This window comes from Aspergillus pseudodeflectus (genome assembly GCF_044049435.1).
Source record: "Aspergillus pseudodeflectus strain CBS 756.74 chromosome Unknown BJX68scaffold_64, whole genome shotgun sequence".
Taxonomy (NCBI): Eukaryota; Fungi; Ascomycota; class Eurotiomycetes; order Eurotiales; family Aspergillaceae; genus Aspergillus; species Aspergillus pseudodeflectus.
The window spans coordinates 129,228-155,102 of NW_027263840.1; the positions used below are offsets into that span (position 1 = coordinate 129,228).

General features: G+C 52.9%; 11 protein-coding genes across 11 annotated transcripts; 5 read left to right on the forward strand and 6 right to left on the reverse strand.

Moving 5' to 3' along the window:
* Positions 1–685: 685 nt before the first annotated feature.
* Positions 686–3,337, forward strand: BJX68DRAFT_278953 (Zn(II)2Cys6 transcription factor; the record flags this gene model as incomplete). Its single annotated transcript, XM_071048636.1, has 6 exons — positions 686–846; positions 910–1,441; positions 1,490–1,570; positions 1,631–2,271; positions 2,329–2,517; positions 2,572–3,337. The coding sequence occupies 6 exons, from the start codon at positions 686–688 to the stop codon at positions 3,335–3,337; spliced, it is 2,370 nt and encodes a 789-aa protein (XP_070894154.1).
* A 184-nt stretch (positions 3,338–3,521) lies between these two features.
* On the reverse strand, positions 3,522–4,364 carry BJX68DRAFT_271589 (alpha/beta fold hydrolase; the record flags this gene model as incomplete). The annotated part of the gene is made up of 1 exon (XM_071046978.1): positions 3,522–4,364. One exon carries the CDS (start codon positions 4,362–4,364, stop codon positions 3,522–3,524), a length of 843 nt encoding a protein of 280 aa, XP_070894155.1.
* A 299-nt stretch (positions 4,365–4,663) lies between these two features.
* On the forward strand, positions 4,664–5,989 carry BJX68DRAFT_278954 (TauD/TfdA dioxygenase family protein; the record flags this gene model as incomplete). The annotated part of the gene is made up of 3 exons (XM_071048637.1): positions 4,664–5,006; positions 5,116–5,785; positions 5,833–5,989. 3 exons carry the CDS (start codon positions 4,664–4,666, stop codon positions 5,987–5,989), a joined length of 1,170 nt encoding a protein of 389 aa, XP_070894156.1.
* Positions 5,990–6,252: 263 nt separating this feature from the next.
* On the reverse strand, positions 6,253–8,296 carry BJX68DRAFT_278957 (nucleobase cation symporter-1 family protein). The gene is made up of 6 exons (XM_071048638.1): positions 8,211–8,296; positions 7,970–8,155; positions 7,756–7,919; positions 7,093–7,708; positions 6,786–7,036; positions 6,253–6,734 (listed from the first exon to the last, which is right to left on the reverse strand). Exons 1-6 carry the CDS (start codon positions 8,290–8,292, stop codon positions 6,402–6,404), a joined length of 1,632 nt encoding a protein of 543 aa, XP_070894157.1. The 5' UTR covers positions 8,293–8,296; the 3' UTR covers positions 6,253–6,401.
* A 254-nt stretch (positions 8,297–8,550) lies between these two features.
* BJX68DRAFT_246545 (Zn(II)2Cys6 transcription factor) lies at positions 8,551–10,869 on the forward strand. Its single transcript, XM_071041663.1, has 3 exons — positions 8,551–8,674; positions 8,725–10,288; positions 10,347–10,869. The coding sequence occupies exons 1-3, from the start codon at positions 8,574–8,576 to the stop codon at positions 10,809–10,811; spliced, it is 2,130 nt and encodes a 709-aa protein (XP_070894158.1). The 5' UTR covers positions 8,551–8,573; the 3' UTR covers positions 10,812–10,869.
* A 1,448-nt stretch (positions 10,870–12,317) lies between these two features.
* On the reverse strand, positions 12,318–12,704 carry BJX68DRAFT_271594 (uncharacterized protein; the record flags this gene model as incomplete). The annotated part of the gene is made up of 1 exon (XM_071046979.1): positions 12,318–12,704. One exon carries the CDS (start codon positions 12,702–12,704, stop codon positions 12,318–12,320), a length of 387 nt encoding a protein of 128 aa, XP_070894159.1.
* Positions 12,705–13,147: 443 nt separating this feature from the next.
* Positions 13,148–14,072, forward strand: BJX68DRAFT_258457 (uncharacterized protein; the record flags this gene model as incomplete). Its single annotated transcript, XM_071043533.1, has 2 exons — positions 13,148–13,413; positions 13,640–14,072. The coding sequence occupies 2 exons, from the start codon at positions 13,148–13,150 to the stop codon at positions 14,070–14,072; spliced, it is 699 nt and encodes a 232-aa protein (XP_070894160.1).
* Positions 14,073–14,890: 818 nt separating this feature from the next.
* BJX68DRAFT_278960 (FAD-binding oxidoreductase) lies at positions 14,891–17,102 on the reverse strand (the record flags this gene model as incomplete). The annotated part of the gene is made up of 5 exons (XM_071048639.1): positions 14,891–15,322; positions 15,377–15,524; positions 15,580–16,033; positions 16,084–16,583; positions 16,650–17,102. Coding segments are annotated over 5 exons (1,987 nt in total), but the record flags the coding sequence as incomplete, so codon positions are not given.
* A 928-nt stretch (positions 17,103–18,030) lies between these two features.
* On the forward strand, positions 18,031–19,469 carry BJX68DRAFT_271597 (uncharacterized protein; the record flags this gene model as incomplete). The annotated part of the gene is made up of 6 exons (XM_071046980.1): positions 18,031–18,175; positions 18,240–18,265; positions 18,329–18,365; positions 18,416–18,504; positions 18,563–18,933; positions 18,995–19,469. The coding sequence occupies 6 exons, from the start codon at positions 18,031–18,033 to the stop codon at positions 19,467–19,469; spliced, it is 1,143 nt and encodes a 380-aa protein (XP_070894162.1).
* A 2,016-nt stretch (positions 19,470–21,485) lies between these two features.
* On the reverse strand, positions 21,486–23,669 carry BJX68DRAFT_246547 (DUF3176 domain-containing protein). Its single transcript, XM_071041664.1, has 3 exons — positions 23,148–23,669; positions 22,918–23,087; positions 21,486–22,852 (listed from the first exon to the last, which is right to left on the reverse strand). Exons 1-3 carry the CDS (start codon positions 23,633–23,635, stop codon positions 21,633–21,635), a joined length of 1,878 nt encoding a protein of 625 aa, XP_070894163.1. The 5' UTR covers positions 23,636–23,669; the 3' UTR covers positions 21,486–21,632.
* Positions 23,670–24,124: 455 nt separating this feature from the next.
* Positions 24,125–24,896, reverse strand: BJX68DRAFT_271599 (uncharacterized protein; the record flags this gene model as incomplete). Its single annotated transcript, XM_071046981.1, has 3 exons — positions 24,125–24,144; positions 24,193–24,457; positions 24,702–24,896. The coding sequence occupies 3 exons, from the start codon at positions 24,894–24,896 to the stop codon at positions 24,125–24,127; spliced, it is 480 nt and encodes a 159-aa protein (XP_070894164.1).
* Between the last annotated feature and the right edge of the window lie 979 nt (positions 24,897–25,875).

Genomic DNA, 25,875 nt, shown 5'->3' on the forward strand with positions numbered 1-25,875 from the left:
GATAGATGTGATTGGATCGGGCTCGTGCGGAGAGCACGGGCCCTTTAGAAACCACGCATCTCAGTGGTCAAACGAAGATTTCTTTGTTCGTGCGTGGACCCCGCATCTGCCACGTCGGCGTTCACGAGGATCGAGCGAAATCCCCAGATTTTGTGGTCGGGGACTCTGGGGTACATATCCAGAGAATTGAGGCTATTAGCCGTGCTGCGACTGGGCCGAATAGGGACGTCCTGTCGAAGCAGCTGATACTTCCTGGACTTCACCTGGTCAGAAAAGTGAACTAAATTGTGTTGAATCGGCGACATGACACAACCTTGGTCCCATGGACGAACAAAGTTTCGAATCTTGTAGCGGTTGATCCGGGACTCTGGTTTCTTTCATGGAGAAATCCGCACTAACCAGTCACCAACTCGCGTGATTTGATTCGGACGACCATTCACGTTGGATCTGTTGCCAGGAGGATTCGGGCCCCGGATGTCGCCCTTCCGGCCAGTCACACGCAACCTGAACCAGGTTCGTTTGCCGAATCGACACTTGAATCAATTTGAACTTGGGGATTTTATCAAATTTCCGGCCGAGCACTCTCAGTAAGTGGTCCTCTTACCCTCCAACCACGTCGGGGAGCGGTCTTAACGGTGACGAATGCCTCCAGCAGACTGACGACTCATACCAAACAGTCCTACTCATGGATACTGCTGATCTCCCTCCCACAAAGCGTACCAGAAGCAGCGGGGTTTGCACCTTGTGCCACGCTCGCAAAGTGAGATGCGATCTGTCCGTCACAGGCGGGCCTTGCACGAACTGCCGCCTGGATCGGCAGACCTGCATGCGTAGGCCTCGTCGCAGGTAAGTCCACGCTCATCGTGTACATATTGCTCCAGAGTAGCCCTGATGGTTTCGTTCTCACAGACGCACGACGTATCGTTTTCTGGAAGATGTACCGCAAACGCCGAGGGATCCGGCCATTGCCGCCCCCGCGCTCCCACCAGGCACGCCTTTCCCCTCTGGCGTCCGCTTTGCAAAGACGATTATTGGCGATGGGGAAGGTAACCTTCTTTTCGAGTTCCCAAATACAAGAGTTGCATGCAATGTGCCTACCAGCCACCTCTCGCCGCCGTCCTCGATTCCCCGCAAACCACGATTAATCATCCAAAGGACTGCCATCGACAAGAGTGTGCCCTTCTCTTCTTATAGCTTCCTCGAATCGACAGCACCGGCTAGGCTTTCTGTGAGTGATGTGAAATATCTGGAGAGCGAGGGATGCTTCAAAATTCCCCACAGATCTCATCTGGACAACTTCGTCCGCGAGTATTTCCTCCATGTCCACCCGTGTATGCCTGTGGTGGATGAGGCCGACATGTGGCTGTCCTATGAGCAGGAAGCACGGAGACCCAAAATATCCCTTTTGTTATTTCAGGCCATGCTCTTCGCGGCATCCAGGGTAAGTGCTCCCAATGTAAATGAATGCTGATGCTGATGCTGCCTGGAGTTTGTACCCCTCCCCAGTCTCCAAGCCAGTGGCTTCGATGGTTCCCACGAGGCCAGCGAAGCCCTCCACCACCGTGCTTCAGTAAGCAACTCTGGCTCCCGCGGCGGTCGACAGGTGATTAATGTATATGCATACGGATAGCTCCTCCTCCAGTTCAAAACAGAGACCGACCATGCTGTCCGGACCCAAGCTGCCTTGTTATTATCGCTCCAATCAACAGCCCTCGACATGTATACGAACAGCTCCTTCTTATCAATGGCGATTCAGTCCGCCCAAGCGAGTCGATTGCAGCTTTACCGGACTCTCCCAGGCTTGACGCTGCATGAGCGCCAACGCAAAAAGCGACTCTTTTGGTGCGTGATTGTGCGGGATAGGACAATTGCACTTGCCATGCGCCGACCTCTACAGGTTACACCAGATGCTTTTGATCCCTACCAAGACCCGCTAACAGAGCAAGACATGGAGTCCGAGATGAAGGGGTCTAGTGTGTATGACATGGCTACAAAGCATAATCTCATGAAGACCTTTGTTATCCACTGCCAGCTTGCGGCTGCGCTTACCTCGACAGTGATGATAACGTGCTCTCGAAATAATACGCCCATCCCGGCACTCCCATCGCATGAAGATCTCCGCGGAGCCCTTGTGGCTTTGGACCTCTGCACGCATGATCTAAAGATGTGGCTGGACAAAGCAGAGCCAGAGCTGCAGTTCATAGCTTCTGCCAGCGCGAACCGTAGCAGTTTCATAACAGTATGCGTGGATCTCCAGTGGATGTACTATCAGTCAGTTGCCCAATTCCCGAAACGCTCAACTAGGACAGATAACTTATTCTTCTTTAGCAGCGCGCATATGGCCTTGAGCCATTTCATCATTTTCATGTCCAGCATGAGCACCCATGGCCCCAAGCCTGATGGGATGACGGGTGTGGGAATGAGCATGAGCAACCTGATGGGCTCCTTTGCAGGCCTTAAGGATGTACTCAGGAGGCTGGTGGTGTCAAATCAGGCCGGTCTCCTGCCTATCAGTGCGTACGTTGTGTCTTTCCATGTCCGCTACATGGCCTAAGTATTGACCAGACGCAGCGTAGCCTATACCGCATGGCCGCTATTACTCGCGTCTCTCGATGTTCAGCTGTCCAAGAGTCAGAGCCAGAAGCGAACTCGCATGCCCGAGCTCTGGGTTTTTGAAGAAGCGATGAGGCAATACAAACAGCAGTTCCTGGTTGCCCAGTTTCTCACAGACATCATTGACCGGTTGCTGCGGGTTTCAAAGGGCGAACTGGACGAGACTCGCAAGAATCCACACGACATCGCGCAGCCGGAGCGTCAGAATCAACCACAAGAATGGAGCGAGCTCTACTGGCAAAGTCCGCACCTATATTTCAAGGTCCTTTTCTCTTTGGACTATGCCATGTCTTCGGGAAAGCTGCCATCGAAAGAAGAATATCCGGACTGGTCGCCTGCCCAACTGGGCCCTCAACCTTCACCCGCGCAATCGCCTCGGCTTACACCGCTGGCAACCGATCATACTAGCCTTTGCGTATACCAGTGCCTTGAGCCGGCCCCGTTCCCTGTCTTGCCCGAGCAGTCTGCATATGAGGGGTGGAACCTGGACATTTACAATGAGACAGACCGATTCTGTCAGCCTCTTCTGAGCGAGTCGGTATTTGGCGAAGAGTCTGCCACGGCCGAGAAGGACAATGAATGCACTGATATGACCAGTATGAGCCCATCTGATCTGTGGGAGGCAGCGGCTTGTACTGGGTCTGGGTCTGGGTCTGACAACGATCAAGCCATCACCGAGACCCTCTTGTACATGCTCCAATATTCATGCCCCGCGATAGGATGAGTTATTCAAATACTTACGTAGATCACCATCCGCTATTATAACTAATAAATGCTCCTTTTACCTACAATGAGTATAACTGAGCCGAGCCCACCAGGTGAAGGTACACCGAGTCCCGCGGTGTCGGTAAACAGGAAACCGCCTTTTCTTATAATCAAAACATGTATATGGCTCAGATCCTCGCCTTTCAGTACTTTTCTATGCGTTCAAACCATGCCTTGAACGCAGCAACGCAGCCATCTAGATCCTGTAAGATAAACTGATGTCCAACCCCCTCCAGAATCGTCACCCAAGAATCATCCCCAATTAATTCTTTCAACCCAAATGATCTCTCTGGGGGAGATATTACATCCTCACTCCCAGCCAGAAGCAAGGTGGGCGCGGTAATCCGACCATAATCAGGATCAACGTGATCCAGAGCTGCCACTGCCTCGCAGGCCTTTGCATATCCATCCGCATCGCTTTGTGCCACTGCTTCTCGGACACTGTCTCTTAGCTCCTGTGCAATCTCGACGCCTATCGGGAAGTTTGAGATGGCTGCTGTTTCCGCAGCGGCCTTGATTCCTTCTACTCGTGTCTTTGCAGCCAGACCTAGCATCCTCTCGCGGGCCGGTGGGATGTTCGCGATTGATCGGCCGGTCCCAAGGAGCGCAAGTCCTTTGACTCTTTCAGGGTGGCGAGCGGCGTAGTGCGTTGCGATGATTCCGCCGAGGCTGTGTCCGACGAGCAATAGGGGCTTTTGGTCAGTGCTCTGCAAAGATGCCAAGAGAGAGTCCAGGTCGTCGACATAGCGAGTGATGGATAACGTCACGTCCGGCGATGATAGATGGGTCTTTCCGAGTCCTTCGAGGTCTGCGCAAACGAGTCTATACGTTTCCGGGTGTAGATGAGGGAGCAGTGGTGTGAATGTATCTGTCGAACCTCCCAATCCATGGAGCAGAACGATCAGAGTCCCCGTGGGGTTTCCGATTTGAATGAAATGGGTATTGGTCCCATTGGGCGTTTGGTAGTATCCGGATGTAGGAGTCATAGTTGATGAGCTCTTTTGTTGCCAGATTGCCCTGCTGGCTTCTATGTTTCGAATGAAATAGTCTATTCCAGTCAATCCGAACCGCGGATCCGGCCTCGGCCGATCAGCAGTGATTGTGTAGATAACGCTCGTATCTCTTCTCCCCAGCAAACCCGAGTTTAATCTTTCTGATCAGTTGATCGGCCGAAGTTCGAGGTTCTCCGATCATACTGGTGACTTTCGAATTATATGCCATGATAAAATGTTCCAGCAGCTCCAAATGCGTATTCAGTTGTCAAGAAGCCCCGAACCGAGTCACGATGGTATTCGCCGTTTCAACCGCAGCGACCGTGGTCCAGCCACCAAAGGTCCTCTCAGTCCACGAGGTGTATGTTCCGCCCGAGGCCGAGACGAGCAATGGGCGAGTTGTGCCTATCCAACATTCAGAGGGCAACAAGGTCGACTTTGGAGCAGAGATCTACGGCATCGATCTGAACAATTTCACGTCTGCCGACTTTGCCTTGATTTCCGATGCGCTGCATAAGCACAAGCTGCTTGTCTTCAAGGAGCAGCCTCAAATGTTGACACCGCAGCAGCAGTATCGACTGACAGCTTGGTACGATATCTCAACCCAGCTACCCACTCCTGGCAATAGAGCTGACAGTATAAAGCTTCGACCCCGAAGAGAAAACAGGAGGCTTCGCACATGGCGCCGATCCCATCCTCCTCTCCGAAAACGGAGTGACCATCTACGGCCTCCCAAACAGACCAGCCATCAACGCCCAGCCCCAAGTCCACATCCTGGGCCGCGGACAAGTCCCTGACAACCACTTCGACTTCCCCCCGGGGTTCCAGGTCAAGGGTATCGATCACATCAATTTCCATATTCCGCCTCACATGCCGCAGGAGGAGCGCGATAAGGGCGCCAGTCGGTTCTATCAGTGGCATTGGGATGGGGCGCTTTATGATATTCCGCCGCCGCGGGTGGGGTGTCTTCTTGCTGTTCGGACGCCGAAGGGGCCTGATGTGACTGTGCACTGGGGTGATGGGACGGGGCGAAGGATGGAGATTGCGCCGGGTGCGACGGCGATGGTTGCGGGGTCGAGGGCCCTTGAGCTGCTTGATGAGGAGACCAGGCAGATCGTCATGCATAGTCGGATTGAGTATGCACCGCATGCTTTTCAGTGGATGTCGACGGCGCGGAGTACGCAGCTCGGCCATACCCTAGTAACCGAGGGGAAAGAGGTTCCGCTTGATCAGCTGCGGCCGTGGAGTGCTGACAGGGTCTGTGTCTATCCCATGGTCTGGACGAACCCGGTCACTGGTGAAAAGTCGCTCCAAGTACACGGGCAAGGCGCGTTCAAATTGTACCTCAAGGACAAGCCCGACGGAGAGGAAACAATTGTCACGGACCTAGGAGAAGTCAGGGCCTTTATGGACAAGTAAGTCGGAAACCGCGAGATTGGGACCGTGGCTAATACGATGATAGAGTCATGAGCCCTGTGCTCTCTCCAGAGAACATCTACGCACATCCCCATCAGGAACAAGACGTCATACTTTGGTATAATCGGGCGCTGTGGCACAGCATTGTGAGACCTCTTTTCAATATTCGCTCTCGAATGGATACTAACTGCAGCATAGACTGAGTTCCCCGAGTCCTACGGGCCTAGGATCATGCACCAGTGCAACATTGCGGCTTCGGACCACCCTTCAGGATAGTCCCTCATATTCGCATATCTCAAAGACTGTTAATCAAGTCGGCGTTGAGACCTGCTTCTCTATCGCGTAGCTCGCTGTAAACCACGCTCGAGACATTAATTCTCTGGCCCAATGACCCTTTGTGTACTTTAAGATGTTTGATAGTAGACTTGCAAAAACATCTCTGCTTTCCTCCTCGTATGCTACAAGAGCACGCAGACGGCCGGATTTGACTGCTCTCCACAATTAAACGAACGCCGATAGATAGAATTTCTTTGACTCGTCCGTAACCGGCTAACTAAAACATGGATACACAAAGCTCATACGCCATCGACACGATTCTTATCAACATTATTATAATCACATATCCTCTGAGATAGCCTTATCAGAACGCGCCGCTTGCTTCACATCAGGAGCAAAGCTTTCGATGTCCGAAACCACCCCTGACAGGTTATCGACGATAACCCCAGGCACGACAGCGGGAATAAGCGTCTGTCGATCCGGCCAGAAGTAATTGAAGAACCAGTACATGGCTGTCGAGAGAAAGAATCCATAGAGATAGTTTATGGAGTAAAGGTGCTGAAGACCGGTGTTGATGGACACATTGTTTGGCGTTACGGCATGAGCAAGACCAGGCAGTAGCGGTACGATCACTACCAGATTGCAGACGAGGGCGCGCCAGTTTGTTCCCAACTATGAAATGTTGGCATAAGTTACCGGTATATATGGGGGTAAGAAACATACCTTGTAGTAATAGATACCTTTGGGGTCATACAAGGCCGGCACATCGTACTTGCGTCGCTTGATGATCCAGTAATCGCAAAAGAGAATGCCCGCAATCGGAGCCATGAAGATGGCATACGCGCCCATAAAGCTGAGGAAGGTGGTGCCATTCCTGATGATAATCCAGGGACAGAGTGCCCATCCACCAAGCAGCAGGCAGATGACCATGCCGCGTTTTATGTTGATCCATTTTGGGCACATGGTTACCAGATCTAACAAGTCAGTTGCCAGTTCACGTTCGCTTCGACAAGACATATATAGCACGTACCGTTCGAGAATGAGATGGAATTTGCAGAGATATTGTTGCAGATCGTTGCGAGCAGCCACAGCGACGAGCAGAAGAATGCTGCTGCGCGAGCACCTGGAGACCCCTTCCAGTTGTCGATGATGTCAAGCGGGCTCCAGAGGATTTCTCCATACACATTCTGGGAGGCGCTCGCCGCGATGATACCAAACAGGCCAGTAATAACCTTGAAGAATGGGATCATTGGCAGTTGCCACACGGGACCTCCAGGCTTCTTGCTGAATCGCGAAAAGTCGGATATGTTTACGGCCAGGGTAGAGAATCCGCCAGTGATTGAGGTCATATTCGTAAGCCATAGCCATGCGCGCTCCGAGCCATGAACAGTGGCCGGTTTGCTGAAAAGGTCGGCTCCACCACCGGCTTTGACGCTGATCCAAATCACCATTGCCAGTGCCATTGGCGGCACAAGAGCAGACTTGAACATGAACATGTAATGGAGTTTATGCGTGGGAATGAACAAGAACGGAGTTTGCACGGCGTGGTAAACAACGTATGAGATCATGCCTTGAGTCGTGATTGCGGCGGATGCTGGAAGATGGTTGGGCAAGTCTGCGTAGCTGGGCCAAATGGCTGCAATAATCTGAATTGGTTAGAGAGCTACTTTATCAACTCCAAATGTGCCCTTACTGGAGTCACGCATCTTCCGCCATACGAACTCTGGACACCGAACCAGAACATGGCCAGAATTGCCCGCGATGCGACACAAAAGTAGCCGAAGTAAGTGCCATAGCTGGCGCGAATAGCGACTGGAAAGGGAATGTGTAGATCGGCCCCGACAGCGCCATTCAGAACTGGGCGAGCTGTCAGTGCATCGCCGAGCGACTGTCTGGGTTGGGCTCACCTGTAGGGATGGCATTGCAGAGCGCTGCAACAAGAGTGAGGAGGATCGTGTCCGTCGCTGACAAGCCAGAGGCAAAGGCCGAGCTGGCAGCCGACCAGGTGGAGATGGTGACCAGGTCGGACAGCCAGTACTGCGTAAAGGTCCACCCCGTCCAGGTCCATTTTTCTGGTGGGACGGGGTCCTGATCTGTTGAGGATGCTTAGTTTTTGCTTATTCTGTATCCACAGGTCACCCCGCTTACCAGCATTACTCCAGACGTGATCGGGCGCGATGCTGCTGGGCTGTTTGGGGAGCGCCCAATTTCGACGACGCAGAAGCGACATGATGGTTCAATGAGGGATAACAATCGAACCTGGCCGTCGGCATTTTGGGTTGATCTTAACTGGCGACATTTGGCCGCCGCCCTTGCGTCGTCGTGTTCGAAGGGCCTAGACTGGATATCTCTCTATCTATGTGTCACCCTATCTGACCATCGGCATGAATGTGACTGGCTGTGCGCCGCCTCGGCCGAACTGATAAGAAACCCGATTCGATTCATATACCGCCAGACCCTCACCCGATCAGCTCGGCCTAGGAGTTATTGGAGCCCCCGCGTTGGGCCAAGATGAGCGCTCCAGGCGTGCGGAGACGACTCGCCTGTGCCGAGTGTACGCGCAAGAAGATCAAGTGCGATAAGGTCGTTCCCTGCCGAAACTGCACGAGAAGGTAAGATACGCCTCTCCGACCGTATCAGGGCGAATTCTCACAGCGAATAGAGGGAAGGCCTGCTATCGCACTCCGCAGCAGAGTCGCCATCTCTCTACCGCTCCGCCTCCAAGAACGCAGGATCCAGGCGGGTCAACTGTAGATACGTTGGAAAGCAATCTCTCGACCTGCATTGAAGAGCTCCAAGCGACACTGCGAGCAGTCAGGCAGGGGAAATCAGCCACTCCTAATTTCAACGACAGGGTATTCTCAGTACCTCCATCGCCAGCCGAACAGACCACGCAAGATGAACAGGGACCGATCGGAGTATCTCCACAAGAGGCAAATGGTAATAGAGAAACAACAGAGGTAGAGGACGCTGCGACGATTCTCGAATTTTTGGCCTGGGGTCGGCGCAAGGTCCAGGGGTACGGTGGCTTCAACCCGAATTCAGATGGACCAGGACGGTCGCCTGGCGATGTCGCTCTGGACGGGAGCTCGGATGAGGAAGCTGCTCACTTGCGTCTGAGCGATGACTCTTCGTCACTCACAGTTTTGCAGTTGCTCCTTCCGGAGCCGCGATGCGTGCAGCGCATCGTACAGTATCACTGCGATTCCCTCCTCTGGTATCACGCCTCTTTCCATACTGTGGTCTTTCAACACGAGGTAAATCAGTTTCTGGAGCGACATGGGTGTCGCATCGACCAGCCGACCCTCGACCTACAATGGGTTGCGCTTCTTTTTGCAGTTCTCGCGGGGAGTATGACTTGTGCCCCTCCAGCGATGGCACGGTCATGGGGCTTTGGCGAACAGGAACGCTGTACAATTGCGCGACGGTGGTTCAAGGCGGCTCTCGTTTGCTTAAATCGAGCAGACTACACTTCCAACCACTCTATCTACGCCGTTGAGTGTATCGCGACCATGACGAGTAGCGCGCACATGTTGGGCCACTCGAACAGTCACTCCGTCATGCTGGCAACCGCCGTCAGGATAGCTCAGAGTCTTGGCCTGCACCTTCTGGGCTCTGGGGGCGACGACAGTCCTAATACCGTGGTCCGAAAGGAGATTGGTCGACGGGTCTGGACGGAGCTCTGCATCCAAGATTGGTTCTCGATCCCGTTCTCAGAGAGCTATTTCATCCATCTCCTCGACTTTAGCACATCGGAGCCGATGAACTGCAGAGACGAGGAAATGACAGCTCTGTCAGATGATGAGCCAACGAGCATGAGCTACCATCGAATCCTGTATGGGGTCGCGCGATTGATGCCACGGTTGCAGGACGACCTGGCGCAATCAAACACCCCGTACACAAAGTATGAGCATGTCCTGCGCTACGACACGCAGATGCGGACGCTGGCAAAGCATGTACCTCGATGGCTGAAGAACACGGCGCTTCATCCCTCTTGGCCTCGCCATGTTCCTTGGGCCAGACATTGCCTATCGATCAGCTCGGCGCACAAGATCATCATGATCCACCGCAAGTTCCTCTGGTCCAGCTTCACCAACCCGGCCTTTTCCTTTACGCGTAAAACATGCATCGCCGCATCGAAAACGATCATTCGCGAGTGCAAGGTGGTTGCTGAGGAAGACGGGCCGATTCTGTGGATCTATCATGCCTTTGCGGTCGCAGCAAGTGTAAGCTTTGCAATTCAGAACAAGATGCATCATCCATCATTGACTGACCATTACCCAGATCATCCTTTGTTTGGACATGCTATTCCGCTCACCGTCGGACGCAGAGCACCAGGGCCACCGGGGTCTCGTCCAGGATACAATTGCCATTCTGTCGCGCAGCGGACCTAGCATGATCGCAAAACGCGGCGTCAAGATCCTGCGTCTTTTGGCTGAGGCCGAGCACGATCGTAGTTCGTCCGGAGCCATAAGCCGTGACCAGGCCTTGTCCATGTCCCCATACGGAGAGCGGTGCGCGATCGATATCCGCAAGTTGGTCCAAGCCGTGTGCGATCAGGAATCGTCTATACAACCACCGGTAGACGTAACACGTCCAGAGCCATCGTCGCCTTTCACATTCCAGGCGCGGAGCCAAAACACCGACGAGCTGTTTGGAAACGTTCTCGGGCCTCAGTCGCGGTTCGAGATCCACGACTCGCTGGAAGACATTCTCTTTCTGGCTCAGAGCTGTGGACCGAGTTACTGATGAGAGTGTATAGCAGAGCGATGACGGCGAGACATTGACTTGGTCGAGTAATAATTGCTTTGAACGGTGTTCATGTCTTGTTGTCTTTGCTAGGGAGAGGAGCAGTTTGAACTTGACGCGACCGACCAAAGCGTAAATGTCGGCGAAGCAACGCCCCGATTATAAGGCCGTAAAATCGGCCAAGCCAATTTTTGTGCCTGGCGTAGTCGAAAGCGCCTCGGCCGTTTCTGCCCTCTGGCGTTCGAACCCAAGAGACTTCCTTTGATTTAATCTCTTCCAGCACACACTGTAATCGCTCTTGTGGCTTTCTAGTTAGTTGAACCTGGATCTGACATAGTGTATTATTTTTTGCACGTACTGTACTTGCAGTTGACCGGGGTTTTTCAAAACACCAAAAGGTGACTTGAAGGTCCCCCAATATATATCAGGGAGCTGCCACCATCTTTTGCAACGCCTTTTGCGCTTTAACAACACAAACATCTTTTCCCTTCAACTTCACGCATTAGGTAACAGTAACTGAGCATTGAATCAAGAATCAAAGCATTTCAAAATGTCCAATCGACCAAAACGTCGTAGACAGATGCGAGTGTGATGTTTACTGCCCTGAATGCCTCAGGCCATTACCGCGATCCTTTCTTAATGTTAGGGGCTTTAAGTGAAGATGTGTAGGGATATACTGTGTTTCGTAATCTAGATTGTCAATGCCTGGCGTTCTCTCGCTGCTTCTTCGTGGGAATCCGAATACCAGACACAACTCGCGTCTTTCTTCCCGGCGCTTGTCTGGTCTCTGGGCACGTAAATCATACCCATAAGCACAACTATGTCTGTGCTCATTATCATGTCACAGACGAAGAAGCGACCGGGGCAAATCGAAGAACCCCCCTCGAATGGCACCCATGCCGAAGTGTTCAGCGTTCGATGTGACCTGAACCAGCGGTCGACGTTGAATTTGAGAGCTTCGGGTCCCCAGTTCTGGGGGTTGCAGTTGGATTGTTTCGGCTGGGATGGTGGCGAGGCTGTTTTTCCTCAAGAGACAGTCGTCGGCCAACATAAAATCCTCCATAACCTGCTATGCTCGAGCGGAGGACGAGTATAGACGGAGGGTTTCCTGCTAAGTCGCGACGAGGACAGGACACCCTTTGCGAATGTCGCCTGGGGCAAGGCTCAACGTAGAGATCTGGTTTTTGAACGAAATCCTCGACTTCATGGCTCACTCGGTCAGCCAATCCAGGGTCTAGTATGATATGAACCAGCATCCAGAATACTGTCGGAACCATGTTTCTCAGCAGACCGTTGAGCAACTCAACTAGTCGTCAGAGCAGCCATATTTGCGAGCAACCTTACAGCGTTGGCGAACAATGTCTGACATACCGTCTTCCCTCCTCTGGCGTGGTATGTGCGAAATGCGGTGACGAGCATTTCGCGGGCTTTGAAAGCTTCTGGAACGGTGTACTTGGGCATAAGGTTCAAAGCGATTCGTACAACCTGACGAGTGGACGGGTCTCATCAGTCGCTGAACACAGCGAGGATCTGAATTGCAACCAAAGGGCTGTTCTTGCCATAGAGGGCTGTTCTTGCTGCTGTGATAAGGACTTGCTCGAGTAGATGCAGCAGTGGCACCGCGTTTTCGGAAATGTCGAGCGCAAAAGGACCAATGTTCCGACTGACTTCTGTAATCATGTCTTCGTAAAAAGTCTTCATCAGTTCTCCAGCAGCCAGCAGCTTGTGCTCAGTGGATCTCATTTCCTCTCTGAACGGGGTGCGCGCCTTCTTTGCGGCGGGTTGCGTGGACGCTAGCAATAATTTCATTCGCGGCTTTATCGGCCCCGAGCATATTTGGAAGACTGTGATTATGGATTGAGTCTCGGTGTCGAGATGCTTTTGCTTTCTCATGACGATGCCAGCGAGCTCCGGTGAGCTTATTGTATAGATCCGTTGGCCGAACAGGCGTATTGCATACGTGGGTGGTGGTCGTTCTGTTGTCTGTGGAGCGAGTTCACTGTCAGTGCCTGTGAAACTTAACCTGAATTGCGAACTCACCCTAGTAGAACAGGATACGTCGTTCCATGGTGGATCCTATAGGACATCGGAGGTTTAGACGATGGTGATGGAAGCTGTGTCGATAGCGGCACCCTCGTGAAGACTGTCCTGAAGACAATGCTTATTCCGAGTAGACCCATAATTCTAGTCTTTGGACCCAAGTTGAGCAGCTAGGAGCGAGTCAGTTGTGGAAGAACAAGCATTGAAATACGGGGCAGGAACAGGACACAATCTATTCGCATACTTTGAAGCTCACTCTCACTTGCTATCCAGACACAATGACCATACCCGAAGCTATGTACGACGCTCTTATAGTGGGCTCCGGCCCCGGGGGCCTTTCTGTCGCGCTGGGCCTTAGTCGAACCAACCGACGCGCCACAATATTCACACAACTCGGTGGTGCTGGCTTTCGCAACGAGGGAGCTCATGAGATGCGCAACTTTAACTCGCGGGATGGAATAGCTCCAGAGGAGTTTCGACAAATAGGAACTGGGACAGTTCACTTTATCGAGGCTGAAATTGTGGCTATGAAAAGACAGAAGCCGGGCCTCCGTCCTCTACAGTCACGTCAAAGGACGGGAAAGTGTGGAAAGGCCAGAAATTGGCTTTGGCTATGGGCTCCATAGAGGTGCTGCCAGATATCAAAGCTACAGGGAGAATTGGCCTCAAAACATGTAAGTTCCTAGAACAAAATCCGGCCGTACTCGAACAGCAGGCTAACTGCGGCCTCTTGAACGCTGCTTCCAACGCCTTTTCTGCGACGCGCACGAGCGCTCCCACCTTCCCAGAGGAATCCCGACATTTCCCTCGCCAATGTATACGCACATGGCACAGATTATGAACCTGATCACGACTCCAACATCCGGACCCCCATCTGTCTTCACTGATGGGCCCCTTCCTGAAATTGAGGCCATGCAAAGGGCGTTGACGCAGACCAAAGCATTTGAGTGCAGCATTGAGACCGGCGAGTTCGTGAAGCTCGTTCCTGCGCAGACACCAGACGTTGGGGTCACGGTGGCGCTCGAGGGAGGCAATGAATGCAAGATGGGTTACTTGGGCCATGAACCATCTACGGTCCTGGCGGGCGCCGACATGGCCGCCAAACTTGGAGTGGAAATCGAAGATAACCCGATGCTTGGCCGAAATATCAAGGTTGTTGACCCAACATTCTCGACACTGGTACACGGAGTCTTCGTCGCTGGTGATGCGGCGACGCCTTGAAGGCTGCTGCCAACGCAGCTAGTAGTGGTAAGTTCTCCCTGCGAGAGTGCTTTATGGAAGAATAGCAGGCTGACCATTGTTGAACAGGATCTACCGCTGCCACATGCATCGTACAGCAGATTCTGGCGGAGGATTTGGAACTGCTCATGGCAGAGATGAAGCAGGAATGAGAGTAGCCTTCAACGAACCAGAAGGCCAGGCCATTAAATTATTATGGGTTGTTATGACACTTTGCTCTAGAAAGTACATGAATACTATGATTATAAGCGGTAATAAAGCAGTATTGGCCTCCTTGGGTGGAACTTTTAACATACAACATGCAATGGCTACAAGCCCTAATGGAGGGTATCCCAGCCGTGGCCATACTTAGATAGAGATCAGCTAGTAAGCCTTGCAGCACGGCCTTTACACCATCTTCCCAATGAGGGCATATCCATACATCACTGATCTCCCTACTAGTACAGCGTGCGCTCCCGAAGCCAGAGCTTGAACGATGTCTGACCCGGTTCGAATTCCAGAGTCGAAGTGGATGGCCTCGATATGGTACCTTGCTGTTGCACTCTTTGGCGTTTCGGTCGTAGACTTGGGACGTATGGCGCTGAGAGGGAGGAAGCAATCTCATGGGGTGCAAAGGGGAGCATTGATCTGGCTGGGAAGTTGTACCAGAACTCGGTTCAAGGTTACTGTATACAATCACCGGATATATACTGTCTTCCCATATCAGGTTTGGCGCCAACTGAAGGCGGAACTAAGATTATCTATTACATGAATCTATATATTATACATATATCTTTTCCCATTAATATACTACCGCATCATTATGACACCGGGCATAGTCGGCCATTGGTGTTCCACGAGTAAGGCAAGTCATCCGTGACCTGCACCTCCCAGTCTTCGGAACCAACGGCAGTCAATGCGTAGAACAGACCTCGGGGATCGTACTTTTGCTTCAAAGCATACAGACGCGCGTAATTGGAGCCGTAGAAGGCCTGCTGCTGGTTGGGCTCGAGAAGGTCACCCTCGCTCATGTAAGCACCAGAGTCTGGAGCGATTTCGCGGAGAACGTCCATCCAGTTGGTGACGAAGAGGGAAGTAGACTCGATGGTGTCCCACGAGGCGTCCGAGGTGAACTGGCCGCCGACCACGATGTGGGCAAGGGCATCACGCCAGGCAGGGAGAACGGAGTTGTCCGTAGGAGGGGTGACAGCCTTACCGGTACCAGTAAGATGGAATCCGGCGAAGAAAAGACCCTAAAAACTGGTTAGCCCTAGATGCAAAAGAGAAGAGAAAGGTGGAAAACAAACATTGTCAACTCCATCTCTGTGGGCAGCGTAGGTTCGCTGACGGAGATCATCGTCTTGGAAGACGCTACGGGGCATCAGACGGGAGGCGGTCTTGACCATGGCAGCTCCAACAGCCTCCTGAGGGAAGGCAGCCTTCCAGGGATCATGGCTATAAGTAATTGTTAGCCGGCTTCCCCTAAGGGCATGGAGCAAAGGAGACGTACAAGTTGTCGGCATGGTTGTACCACGGAGTGTAGGTAATGTTCTGGCTGTCGAGGACCTCGAACCACGGGGTGAGCAGTGCCTGCGTCTCCTCAATCGTCATATCGGGAGCGACAAAGGACTGCATGCGGAAGTAGTAGTCCGTGGAACCGGCGTAGTCGGTGCCGATCAAGAAGGCAGACGCTCCGAGATAGTAGTACCCATAAGTACCGGCATCAACGAAGGTCTCGATGTTGTCAAAGTAGGCTTCAACACCGGTCCAGAAGGCATCAGCGCTGGGGCAGTCGTTGATGGTGAAGTTGAAGGTCACAGTAGTGGTGGGCAGCTTGGGGTAAGCCTTGATGGTCAGCGAGGTGACGACACCGATTGTGCTACCACCACCTCCACGAAGCATCCAGAAGACATCCGGGTTCTGGGTGGCGCTCGCAGTGATGAAGCGACCATCGGCCATGACGACTGCTTGTTGTCAGAGGTGAGATGAGGTAAAAGGGGCTACTCGTGCTTACCTTCCATGGACAGAACCTGATCAGCAGCCATTCCGTACATGCTGCTCAGCGGGGAATGACCACCGCCAGCAGTATAACCACCTCCCAGTCCGACAGTGACAGCCTCGCCTCCGACGACCGTAACGCCGTTGGCCTTGGCAAACTCATAGGCCTCCCAGACTTGGACACCGGCGCCCACCTTGATCGCAGGGCCAACATAGCCGTTGGTCGCCTTGTACTTGGAGTAGAACTTGGTGTCCTTTAGCCAGTGTGTCCAGATGGACAAAGCACCCTTACCAGACGCCTTGCCGTTAAAGTCATGGCCGGTGTTCTTCACCACAAGGCGGAGGTTGAGGTTACGGGCAAAGTTGACAGCGAGCTGGATCTGGGCAACATTTGAGGCGTTAACCACGTAGGTGGGATAACCGCCCATGCTGCAGGTGCCGGTATAGTTGAAGCCAGGAGGCATGCAGCTGCGGCCCTGGTAGAGAGGGCACATGATGGACGTCGGGTCGTCCTCACTATTGTCTCATGTTAGTAACCTTCAGCGCATCGGTTTTAGGAGAACAGGAGACCCATGAACTTACTGCACCTCAGAAGCCAGCCATCCACCGGAGACGCTTGTGCACTTGGCGGCATCATACTCTGGTCGGTCTGGGTAGCAGTAGGCGGCCAGCGGAGACGCTTTGATCAGACGTCTGCCCAGGAGGATATCGAAGATCTCCCAGACCAGCCCAATGGGCCACAAGAAGTCGCCGGGCATTGTCTTGCAGCTGTGGAGGAATCGCTTCTCCAGAGTTGCAGTCGAGTCATTGCCAAAGAGGAACAAGTCGGAGATTGTCTCATTCTGGATGGTGGCAGAGACATCTTCCAAGACCTCATCGGTCAATTGCACCGTCTCTCCGGGGAACAGAGTCGCAACCGGAGCGACTGTGGTGGCGGCGACGGTCAGGCTTTCTGTAGACACGGTAGCATCCTGACCGTGGACTGCGCTCACCACGGCCAAGGTGGCGAGGGTCGATGAAATGAAGTTCCTCATGGCAATCACAGAAATGATTGTGTCGAGTTTGAGGATTGCTGAAGAGGATCACTTCCCAGACAGGCCGTGCAATTTAAACAAGGGAGGTGAGGGGAGCCGGAACGAAAAGGAGGGCCGAGTCATGGAGCAGGCGAGCTAGAAGGCCAGTCGAAGGAGTAGACACAGCAAGTGGAGAGGATGCAAGCGAAGCTATTGGAGAGTGGCGGCCACGAGGGCATCTAGTGCTGGTCTCGGAGATGAATCCCTTTGCCCTGACTGCCCCATTGAGCCTGGCATCGGAATTACTCCATCGTACCGGATCAACAGTCGCTTTCGGCTATTCTCCGGCCAATAGTCCAGTGGCAACCGGGGGCTGCCCCACTGCATCGACCATCCAGAAGCCAGACTATGTGCCGTGTCAATCTATTTTATCCGCTGCGCCTTCTCGCTTATCTTGTGCGTCTCTGACCTCGTGGTTGTCTTCCTCTTATCCGGTAAAACCGGAGCGACGCAGAAAAACCAGGGGCTCCGGTGCTCCCTTGTTTCTGTCCCGAGCCTTGGAGGGCATTGGAAAACCAGAAGTTCGAAGCCTGTAAAATCGGCATTTCTTGACGAGCATGGCTGGTGCATCCATGTGCAGAGAAATGCCGTGAAGGAGTGCTAGTCCATCGCTTGGCCCCCAACATCCCTGCTCGGATTTCTGCAGCATCTCTCCAATTGTGCAGGATCTCGGCCTTTCTACACGTGGGCGTTCATGGAAAAGCCCTTGGTATGGAGATTAGAGTTTGTTAATTGTGTTGTTGTTTCACAGCCTGTACTATTACTTAAACATAATCGGAGTAAGCCCTCGCTGACTTTTTCCGAGATTTTTCTTGCTCGCTGCCCTTCTCCCCAGCTGGACCCCGACCTGGCGAAGCCATAGGCAAAGGAAACAGACACTGGCACTGACCATGTCCTCTTCCTCGTCCTCGTCCTCGTCCATTGAGACGCTTCAGCCGCAGCTGGTGGCTCTCAACTTTGCCTTCCCCGCTCTGGCGACGATCGCGGTACTGCTCCGGATCTACATTCGAGTGTGGACTCGCACTTTTGCTCTCGGTAAGTAGACGATCCCGCCCTCAATCGACGCTGCTTGCGCTGATCATCATCTAACTCGGGATAGACGACTGGTTGATGTGTTTTGCGGGGGTGAGTTCTTCTTCAACCTGCCCGTCTCTCTGCTGTACTGTCGCTCATCGATCTTTCCTCTAGACATTATACTGGGCAGAGACGGCCACGGCGTACAAAGGTAGTCCTCATCGTGTCCACTCGTGGAGAGATGCACTGACCAGACCCCAGTCATCAAATACAACTGGATGGGCTACCATGTTTGGGACATCCCTGCCCCCAATCCGAACGGTACCCTGGCCTGGAAATACTCGTACGCGGTAAGATGCCACTCAAGCTTGAAATCCCCAGCACATGAAGCCTGATCCCGTGGAGCAGACCGAGATCCTCTATAACCCGATCCTCTCCGTCGTCAAGTTCTCCATCCTGTTCTTTCTCCTCCGATTGACCGGCCAGAAGATCGCCGTGAAGCGAGCAATCTGGGTGATTATGGGCCTCAACACGATCGTCATGGTCACAACGCTCTTTCTCACCGTCTTTCGATGCGTCCCCATTGCCTCGCACTGGAATCCCCTCGCCTACCCCAACGCCAAATGCTTAATCTTCGCCGATTTTGTCACTGGCACTGCCTGTGCAACTCTCTTCACCGATGTCCTTGTTCTGATTCTTCCGACGTGGATTGTGTATAACCTTCGAATGGCGCAAAAGCAGAAGCTCATGCTTATTGGAATCCTGTCGCTCGGTCTCGTGTAGGTCCTCCATCCCTTTGCTCCTGCAGACCAAAGCTAACAAGATGCGTGTCATCCGCAGGGGTATCATTGCTGGTGTCGTGCGAATTATTCTTCTTGACATCTACGATCGGAAACTGGCTGCAGGCAAACTGTACGACTACAACTACAACGTCTACTTCTCGCTGTCCACCATCGAAATCGGCCTCGTCATCGTGGCCGCCTGTGCTCCTTCGTTCAAACCCCTCGTCGCCAAGATCCTGCCCAAGTTCTTCAGCTCCCGCGACCGTAATGGACCCTCGTACAGCTATAATAGAGGCGCCAGTGGCCGCATGTATGACCTGGACAACCTGTCTCGCGGGCGTCGTACCCACGGCGAGGGCAACCACACCCAGGTCCAAACCACGAATGACGACCGAGATAGTACCGGGTCGGCCGCGGCCAAAGCTGGGATTATGTTAACCACGGAGACCGAGGTGAAATGGCAGGAAGACGATATCCGACAGGCCAGTGGCCGGGGGAGCAGCACGGAGAGTCTGGTTCAGCCAAGGAAGTGAACGTTACCCTAGTGCTGATAGAATCATTCCTTTGCAATATAAACATCCTATATTGGATTCCGTCTCCTCTCTACACGGCCCCAAGTATCGTACGAAAAGAGCCAGCAACTCAACCTGGGATCCTCAGCCGGCAGCAGTCCACGGTTCCCATTTTGCTAATCCTGGTCAACTGCTTCAGAAGCGCGACTCTTCTCGTCGGGCGTCTCTATCATCCAGTTGATAAGCTCCTACTGGATCAATCCTCGTGAAAAACAAGCTCGGCTCGCTGTTTGAGACATTGTTCGTAGACGACCAATGCTCGCTGCTTCGCGGCTTTGGATCTCCACTGTCCTTATTCAGGGCACTCTGGTGGCAGCGACGTCCGCAAAAGTAATTTCCGCTTCCCTTGCAAGTCACGCGAGCGTGGCCTATGCAGAGTATTAGTATATATATATATATAAGCACATTCACATTTCACCAGACCCGATCACCTCTGGTGATTACCAAAGTACCTCAAGTGCAGGCGGCAACCGCATAGCGTCTAGGGAGGGAGAAGATCGCACGAAAATGTTGTACAACATACCCTAAACCTACCGAAGCATTGCCCTGGGAGGCGTTTGGGGCCGGAAGACAACAGCGAAATAATCACGGCGATGTACAATTGGCTAACAAGAGCGCCAGGGAAAGCCGGCCAGGTCAACCCTGCATACTTTAACATAACAACGCGCTTGGATTCCCAGGGACCTCACTGGCTTTTCCAAGAGGCCAATACCGCCTGATATGCCTGGGGTGTGTCGGAAAAGAAGACTCCTTCCTAAGGGGGAATGGTCAATGCCACATGTGCTTAGCTGGGCGTTCCTCTCAATTGCGACCGTTGCCTGTGCCGAGACTAAGGTAAATACGAAATACACAAGTAGGAACGAATGAAAAGAGACATGGAAAGTAGTAGCAGGACGGGTCTCCCGTCTTATCCGGAGGCACTGGGAACTGGAGTTTGGGCTCATGGCTCTGGATGACGTTGAATAGCCTTGGCGCTGGAAGATGTGTGGCTTAGGGTTGCTTTGGTGGCTATGTTACTTTCGATTTGAAAAAGGAGAAAGCTCTCCCTCATCCCTGCACCTGAGGCGACTGTACCAGGATTGATTCTTGTGTACAAGGGCGAGCGCGGGGAACGTATGACCCTGGACGTCCACGGGGTCCAACACTGGCGGGCGACGGCTCACCTTTGGACTGGCATACGCAAGGCAATGATGAGCGACCGTATCTAGACTATATCTCTGCTCCTCGAATACAATGACGAAGTCAACATTGGTGGGTTCAAGGATGGATGGGCAGACTATATAAGAAGCCTTCAACCACCTGCGAAGTCCTAATCATCAGTATTCCAATCCCTGTGAAGGAAAACAAGACAACGCGAAGACCACTCCTCAAGCAAAATCGCACAATGTTCCACAAGACACTCTTCCCACTTTTCGCCCTTTTTTGGTTCAATAGGAGCCGACTGCCTCCTATTAAGCACTCTGGCCGAAGACGAAACCCAACCGGAGACACGTTTACCACTCTGCCTCTCACAAGGCGCTGACGCCTGGACAATCTCTATGCGACTGTCCCAAGTCGCCGTGCCGACCTTTTCGGCGGAATCATATTGGCCGGCGTTCACGAAGACCAAGTGTTCGTTATCTACGGCAATGAGTACATGCCGCGCGGCGTCTACGATCCCCACCAGAGCAGCAAGCGCGCTCCAGATATCATCGAGGAAAATGGCTGCCATATATTCCCACAATTAAGTGTGTGGACCTTGGGTTGGGAGCTGAGATGTTTCTTTTCGCGTATGCCCGTGGCAAAGTATCTGATCGGGAAGAATGAGGCCACCTGTAATGATTTGAACAAATGTTTAAGGGCCAATAGGGGCTGTAAGACTGCATTTTTGATAGAGGAGGAGCCCGAGCCGGGCAGCGAGGCTGTTGCTAAAGGAGTGGCGTCAGGGATCCAGTCGCGCCAGTGGCTTCTATGATCTGGCTGTTTAATGCCTTGAGCTCTTTTGGTTTGATGCCTTCTTGTTTCTATGCTTAGTATCATCGATGCCTGCATACAGGTGAGTTACTTGCAAATATATCCAATACTTCAACCAGCCACGTTCGATTTATGGTGTCCCGGCAAGTACCAGCGCTGTGGCTGAGCCCTCTATTCTCGGTGCAAAACCACGCGCCCAGAATGCTCATGTAACCTCACTTTCAAGTGGTCAAGCTCTGGACTACCGTGTAACGATATACCAGACGGTTGTCCGTTGCCTGATTCCCCCTCGCTGTAGAGAAATAGCAAAGGCACCGGATCATTCTTCCACCTAGGAACTCTGCCGCGTTTTACTTTCCAAAGAGTCCCCATTAACGCTACAGCAGTGACCACCCACACAAACACAGGCAACGCAAGCCACTGCCATTGTACAGATACGTACGTGGCGGTAACCCTCACCACCCCAACAGCGACTTTTGTGCCATCATCGGCGGGGTCTAGACTATATTTAGAGTCGCGGAAGGTTTTGGATATTGCCTGAGCCACATTATGCATCGTGCAATACAATCTGGTGGCGAGCTGGTCGCTGCAGCCCAAAACCTCGCCAAAGCCCAGAGCCTGCAGAATGTCTGGTGCAGCGTACAGGCTTGTCTCCCCTGGGTTAAATGCTTGGTTCCGGGGATCCCGCCAGAAATAGCCGCCAAAGTTGATATCGAGAAAGTAGCCAAGGGCGGCGTTGGCAGCCAGGCCGTAGGTGAAGGTCTGGTTCGCTATTGGCATTCCCAGCTCGGGGCCCCATGGCGGCTGAAAGGCGTATCCAGCCAGTTGTGGGTCTGTACTCTCGGTGTATGTGTTCCAGACATCCAGTGTCTCCTCAGAGTAGACATTGTTGTGGACAGCCGCCCGGAAGCTGCGCACAATGGGCTCAATGGTGCATTCGGTAGCTTCCCAAGTTGTGTCGCCGGGCGGAGGGTTAACTCCCCACCATTCCCCCGAGAGCCGCGGAGCAATGTACTGGATTGCGCTGGTTGTATAGTTCTTGTATACCACAGCCTCGGAGCTGTTCGCCACCGCTTGAACCATGAATCCTCTCATCCACAGCAACGCATCCTCATAGCGGACATACGAGGCCGCCAGATTGCTGCTGGGAAGGAGGACGGTACAGTTGGTGCGCACCGCTGGCTGGTCGCTCTCGTCCATCTCATAGCACGAGTAAGTCAGGTGGTCGGTGATGTTCGCACACAGCGCGTGAACCTCCAGTGCCACGGCGGGTGGCCAGGTACAGTTTGCTGACGGGCAGGAATATTGTGGTATGGACCAGGGCTTCTCTGGGTCGGTGTTGAAGAGGGAATTATACACGTTGGACTTGAGGATCGGGTCAACCATCGAGACTGGAGCTTTGGTTAGGTCTTGTCGCACTAAGCGTGGGAGCGTCTGGAATGGTCTCAAAGCTTACACCCTACGGTAACTTGGGCGCCAGTAGCGCTGTACATTGGTGCATTCCCAATTAACGCCTGTTGAGCTGGATCGTCGACCAAGTTCGTATAGTAGTGGACAAGATTCTGAGTAAAGGGATCCATAGCCAATGAAAGAACCAGGGCTAAACTGGCCAAGGCAGCAAAATGTCTGGTTTGGCAATTATCAACCGACTGCGCTGTCATGGCACTGTTGCTTGTCTTCACTCACCTCGCCCGCAGTGACCAGATCAACTCCAATGCTCCGAAAGTCCCTCGACTGGCTAAATCAAATGTTCGAAGTTCGTGTATCGGTCGTGGCTTTTGCGAAAACCATACCCACTTTAGCTGGCCTAGTGTTTCGCTGCAGGCAATGATAATGCATATCCTCGCTATGGTACTCAACCAGGATATTAGAGAGTTCAATGACATGTAGCCCAAGTCCGGCTGTGGTTTCTGGTCGTACTCGAGCAGAACGATAACGAGAGCGACGAAGACACCGGCGGATACCGCCATCCCAAATATCTCACGCACGAACCAGGCATCAATTGTGGCAAGCACCGAGCGGTTTTGCTTGATACTTGCCGGTTCATCTTGCGTCTGGCATTGTTCAATGCCCTGGATAGGTCGTGTCTGTGGTTCGATTGCTTTGTCTGCTTCCCTCTGAGTATGGGAGACCAACTCATCGCCGGGCGACCTTCTCTCTGTGGCTCGCGACATCTGAGAACGGCAGGAATAATGAAGGATAAAGCACAAGCATTTTTGGCTGATCATGACAGTGATCTTCTCCACTCCCTCATATAATCCACACCCGTCAAGGATGGCGGGTGGCTGTGCTCTCAGCTGCGGCCGCTTGCGGAGCCCAAGTGGGGGAATACGAGCACGCCAAAGTGTAAATCTGCAAGGCAAGCGCAATAAGACAAGAAATAACAATCTATCCCTGACCTGCCAAGTGATCGAGGCAAAGATACGCAATCTAACTCGTCGAGTCGCTCCTCGAGGTTGAGTGACTCCCCATCAGAAACCGTTTAGAGTGAGGAAACGAATGCGGCTGAACTCGGGCCTCGTCGTCAAATATGACTGTTAGACGCTGATTGGAAATGTTGAAATACTCCCTGGCATGCATACACTTGGTGAAACTAGGGTCTGGAGAGATAGCACATGCAATAAGGACAGCGTTCTTATTCTAACAATTGAAAACACCGCCCTCTAAAATGACCCCAAATGCCCTGGTCGTATGAGCGGCGACTCATTCTCATAGGCCTTCCTTATCTAACCTTGATACTTTTCGGGTTTGAAATTGTCCTCCCCATTCCAGGTCAATGCATAAGCTGCGCCTCCAAGCTGCCCATTCGTTGCTTGCACCATGTCCCCGGCATTTTCTATCCTATCTGCGCTGCCAATGCACTCGAATTGTGGAGAATACCGCTTGGAAGCCAGGGCGGGCGCGCGCTCCCCATTCTCCCCCGGATCAACAGTAAGTAGACGACCAAACGGCGGAATGAATATCCACTTGCAGAGAAACTGGAACCAAGCTAGTGTCTGTCAAAGCGTTAGCTTTTGACTTCGTCTGCCTGGCCAAATCTCGGGTGGTACCTCTGCGTGGCCTCATGATCGGGCCGCCATGGGACAGGATCAAGTAGTCAATTCTAGAGTTTTCTTCTCCCTTGTTCAGCCAAAGTATCTCAGCTCAACCACGATCCACATCCGCAATAAGGGCCAGGTCGTCCACCTAGACAAATGCGATCTTCCCTGGCGGGTAAAGCTAGTTGCATTCGGCGATCACCTTAGCCGCCCTGTTAGCCTTTTGTCCCACAAGATAGGCCCAGAAGACCTTGCCTTTAACAGCTGCTTCTGCCTTGGCGAGCCCGCGTAGGGGGTAGTGACCAATGCCCGTGGTGCCACCCAAGAAGACGGCAATGAGTGGTGGGCGCTGGACAAGGGTGGCGAGGGATTCACGGATCGCTTGCTGTCTGACCATTCTGCTATGGCTAATAGTGTGGTACTGGTGGATGATGGAGCGTCCATGGGTGACTTGTAGATCACAGCGGTGGTATGGTGCATGCAGGATACTTGGATGAGGCTAGGAGCTTACGGCGATAAGCGGAGGGGAGTATAGCCAACCACATCTGGTTAGTCTCATAAGTACTCCTACCCTCTCACTGAGTGACGTCCTGACAAACCATGGCGCAGAGACGGTTACATCACAAGAGCCGGAATGGCTGTTTCGAGTGCAAGAAAAACCGGACCAAGGTACGCGTGCCACTTATTTGTAGGACAACCTGCCTAACTTCGAACTAGTGCGACGAGCAACGACCGCGATGCGGACGATGCGCCAGAATTGGGGTTACTTGCTCCCTGGCAGACAGGCCCGAATCCCTAATTGTTACAGAGCAACCATCCTCAATGGTTTCACGCGTTCCACCGCATGGAAAGTGGAATTCTGACGCAGAAGAACGAGATGCAAGGGTCGAGAGACACGGGTATATACATGAAAATGATACACTTGTACAGTGTGAATCAGACCGGCTGCGGTTGATGCATCACTACACCCTTCACATTGCGAACGAAACGCATCGCCAACTTCACTGTCCCCGATCATGGGCAGCCCACGCTCTGGACCGAATTGGCTGTTGAGCTCGCCTTTCATAAAGGCAATGAATTCCTTCTTGACGGAATCCTTGGCATGAGTGCTCTGCATCTTGCCCTCTGTGGCATCTTGACCCAGCACCATGCCCTCTCCGCTATCCGGCACCACAATACTGGCGTGGCTTTATTCCACCCCGTTCTATTGACACCCGCAATTGCCAATCGAGAATCCGGCCGCCGTCTTCGTATTCTCGTGCATTATAGCCCTCAACGCATTTGGTGTCGAGCGCCTCTCCGTATCCGAACCAGATTCTAGCCCTGGCAGAAGGATATTTCAAGTTCTCCTCTTGATTTGCAACTCCGTGCTGAAT